We start from the raw sequence: 4294 nt of genomic DNA, 5'->3' as shown, positions 1-4294 counted from the left end.
TTGTTTTAAATCGGTTTACTAGTGTTTTTGTTGGCACATGTGTGTGTCACTGCCTATCCAAATGTTTGCTAACAAATAATTTTGTTTTCATTTATTTTTTTCTGTGCTAGATATGCAATATGATGAGGATGATGATGAAATCACTCCTGATCTGTGGCAGGAAGCCTGTTGGATTGTCATTAGGTTCGTATTTCCTTCTGAAGAATAGTATGTTTATGTTTAATGTAGGAAATGGCCAATCAGTATAAGCAATGGGTGAAATGGAATGGTATTTTCAAAACGAGGATAAGATATTTGTATACAAGGTGTTCAAGCATATTCTTTTTTTTTTTTTTATTTAAATGGCAGTAGTTATCTTTCAAAGTTATGAAAGCTGCTTTGTTTACATCAGTACCTTCTTTTTTGTGGACTAAAGAAAACTATTGGTGTTATTTAGTAAAATGCAGGGTTAAAGAGGACAACTTGCTAGATGGGTATATATATTTATATTAAGATTGCTTCAAATGATTTTATATTTGTTGCTACTTACTGTATTCTCTTCTGGGCATATAACCGGTATAGAAGACTTAATTTAAACTTTTTATTTTTCATTAGTCTGTACTTGAGCATCATTTATTCCTTCTTATAGGACATTGTATGGGTTTCCTAATCACAATGGACTGATATAAGGATATTAACTTATATGATGCCTGTGGTATTGGCAGTACAGTCATGGCCAAAAGTTTTGAGAATGACACAAGTATTGGTTTTCACAAAGTTTGCAGCTTCAGTGTTTTTAGACCTTTTTGTCAGATGCTGCTATGGTATGAAATGCTTGTAATTTTACTTCAGAATAAGTGTCAAAGGCTTTTATTGACAATTACATTAAGTTTATGCAAAGACTCAATATTTGCAGTGTTGACCCTTCTTTTTGAAGATCTCTGCACTTCGCCCTGGCATGCTGTCAATCAACTTTTGGACCACATACTGACTGATTGCTGCCCATTCTTGCCTAATCAATGCTTGGAGTTTGTCAGAATTTGTGGGTTTTTGTTTGTCCACCCACCTCTAGAGGATTGACCACAAGTACTCAATGGGGTTAAGGTCTGGGGAGTTTCCTGGCCACGGATCCAAAATTTCGATGTTTTTATCCCCGAGCCACTTAGTTATCACTTTTGACTTGTGACAAGGTGCTCCATGGTGCTGGAAAAGACATTGTTCGTCATCAAACTGTTCTTGGATGGTTGGGAGAAGTTGCTCTTGGAGGATGTTTTGGTACCGCTTAGCAGTGTGTTTTAAATGGCAGAACAAAGCTTTCACTCTGAATTAGCGAAATAATCATAGTTTAGAATACATACAAATGAAGTCAAAATTTGTTTTTCTAAATAAAAAAAAATTTCTTTTTAAAGCTCTTATTTTGATGAGAAGGGGTTGGTACGTCAGCAACTTGATTCATTTGATGAGTTCATTCAGATGTCTGTGCAGAGAATTGTGGAAGATGCCCCACCTATAGATTTACAAGCTGAAGCTCAACATACCACGGGAGAAGTAGAAGAGCCAGTAAGTTTTAATATTATAAATCATGTACTTTTCTAATAGTAAAAAAAACAAAGATTAATGCACTCTAAACAGTGTTGTGGTTTGGTATAAAATTGGACTTTACTGATTTTTAGTCTGGTTTTATTTTATTTATTCTGGTTGAAGCAGATTAGCATTTTTCTTCTTTTTTTTTAAAAATTTGTTTATCAGTTTGTTTTTACAAATAATCATGATAAACAAATTTGAACAAGTAACAAGATTGTTTCTTCATTGTGTTGTTTTTTTAAAGGAAGAGTAATAGGGGAGAGAAAAAATTGGGGAAGGGGGAGAGACCAGGTACATAACAGGTATAGAAAAAAAAAGAATTGTTCTGTTGCACCAACTGTGGGACATGTACCCAGTCGGTCTAAATGTTTCAGGATTAAAAATCCTCTTAACTCATGTCTGGGGTGCAACCTTAAACACAGATATAACATAGCACATAAAAAGAACAGGAGTTTGGTAAGAAGGTGCACTAAAGATCCCTTTCGATGTCAATTCTAAATACCTCCGAACGTCCATTTTAAAACTTAAGTTTTATTGAAAATAAATCTTAAAACATGATGACCTGCGAAATATTAAAATGGTATTGTGCTAGTGAAGAACAAATAATGTGAATTAAAATAAGTGGTTGCACTCAATCCGTTCTTCTGGATTGTACGGATTTAAACATGTATAACAAGTTCTTTATTATCAGGGAAAATTGTACCTTAAATATATTTGGATTCAATTTCTAGTCGGTGTACAATAGTTATGTACTAAATCGATGTTGAGCTACCCGCCACTTTGTAATTCAAAAATACATCAATGGTCGCTGACTACTATAGAACTTGGATAAGTTCACTAAGTGTAATAAGGTTGGCTTCTCTCTAGATACCTTGCTAGCAAGTTATCTACTACAGACTCTGTATGAATACGCTTATTATATAGACATCTTAATTCTGATTATACAATCAGGGAGAAGTCAACCTTATTACACCTAGTGAAATTATTCTAACTACTATAATTCATTTTGTGATTAATGGGGGTTTCTACTTTCAAATGACGTTTTAATATACTGACTTGTGCTTGATCTCCTTACTAAACACGTGGATGTAGATTTGCTAAACCTTATAAAAACAAAAAGTGGATGTGTTACCCAAAGCAGCCAATCAAATTCTAGTTATCATTTTCTAGAATGTACTAGATAAAATATAGCTACAATTGTTGTGGTTATGTAGTTAATAATGTCAATATTGTTATTCACATAAATATATTGCTGAAATTTATTCTTCCAACATGTAAAAGTTTATAGGGATACATAGAACTATAATATTCAAAATTAATAGATTTGGTATATGTAATGAAGAAAGCTCTGATTAGCCCCTAAATATAGGTGAGCTATTTGAGGTAGTTAGCAATTCACAGTCATACAACAGCGTGAATGAATGAATATATATTTCTCACAGGAATGGTATAAACATGTGCAGAGTAATAGCAGAAAAACTACAGCTTAAAACAAATTAATTTCTACCTCAACTAATATCTAATAGTGGTGTGAATTAATGAACAGACAGTTTACGTGGGGATGACAAATGTTTGTAGAGCAATAGTAGTAAAATTTTATAGCCGAAAATAAATACATTTTTACTTAAACCAATATTAAGTAGGCCATCACGGACAGCAATCGGTCCACATACTGCACAGAATGCCAATCATGTAGATTGCTTGCTAGCAGACTTGGCTTCTGGACGCCAATGTACTCTTTTTCTGGGATCACTGGTTCAAGACTTCCACAGCTGCCTGGGTTAGTGGGATTGGGGATACATGTTAGATGTTCTAAGATTTCCCGCCTAAGTGGTTCTTTACAACAGGTTATATTGGCTTGTCTCTGAGAGGCAATACATGGCAGAAGTTTGGGGTTTTTCTCCAATCTGTTCCTGGTTTATAAATCTGACTGTTCGTTTATTCTGATTCTGAATATCAAATCTTTAAACATCCAGCTAAGGGTGCTCCATTTCCAGAGGGAGTCCTTTTGAAGTCTGTAATAAACATAATGGAATGTGACAAGTTCTTGATGACTCTGTACATCAAGGATGTATATTTACATGTTCCCATCTGTTAGGGAAAGCAGTCTCCCCTCAGGTTTGTTCATTCAGAGCATTATCAATTCTGGGCTCTTCCTGTTGCCCTTGCCACAGCCCCACCGGTTTCACCAAGGTCATTGCAACTTTACTGCAGTCCAAAGGTGTGAAAATCATTCCCTATCTGGATGGGCAGGGCAGTGAAGATACATTTGGTCAAAGCCCTGGCGGGACCATACCGCAAATACCAGATGACACAAGGAGTCCTCTAGCCAAGAGAGGCGCATGCAGGGTCTTTTGGGGGGCCAAATAAAACGTTCAGGCTATCATGGCGGTATTCAACTCAGGTGTGGAGAATTGGGAGGCCTAATTTCTGAATAGAGGTCTTTTGCAAGGCTGTGGACAGGTGGGTCAACCATATGTCGAGATGATGATGTCTCTGTTGAACCACAAGATGTAGCTCTTCTGCTCCAGGGCAAGAGATCCTCCTTTAGTCTTGGTAGATACCCTACCTGTCTGTTCCTTGGTGGTTCCACTTTGTTTACTTGGTCCCTCTAGCAGCAATGCTGTTTTGTCACTCACCTGACCGTGAGTGCCTCTGCGCTGGTGCGTGGTTCTCTATCCTTCCTGCCGGTGCCTGTCCTGAGCCGCGGCCGTCCGCCATCTTGATGGAC

The 4294-nt window shown here is 36.7% G+C and overlaps 1 protein-coding gene across 1 annotated transcript in view; it reads left to right on the top strand.

Annotated features, from left to right (window-relative positions):
• Positions 1–112: 112 nt before the first annotated feature.
• The window catches only part of POLR2B (RNA polymerase II subunit B), a 76927-nt gene continuing 72745 nt past the window's right edge, over positions 113–4294 (top strand). The window contains exons 1-2 of the mRNA XM_075204735.1: positions 113–183; positions 1389–1539. Coding sequence (XP_075060836.1) covers positions 113–183; positions 1389–1539 — 222 coding nt within the window. The remainder of the gene's footprint in view (positions 184–1388; positions 1540–4294) is intronic.

Source organism: Mixophyes fleayi, chromosome 1 (genome assembly GCF_038048845.1).
Source record: "Mixophyes fleayi isolate aMixFle1 chromosome 1, aMixFle1.hap1, whole genome shotgun sequence".
NCBI classification, from domain to species: domain Eukaryota; kingdom Metazoa; phylum Chordata; class Amphibia; order Anura; family Limnodynastidae; genus Mixophyes; species Mixophyes fleayi.
The sequence above is the reverse complement of the archived record's forward strand: the minus strand, read 5'-3'. Positions and strand labels throughout refer to the sequence as shown.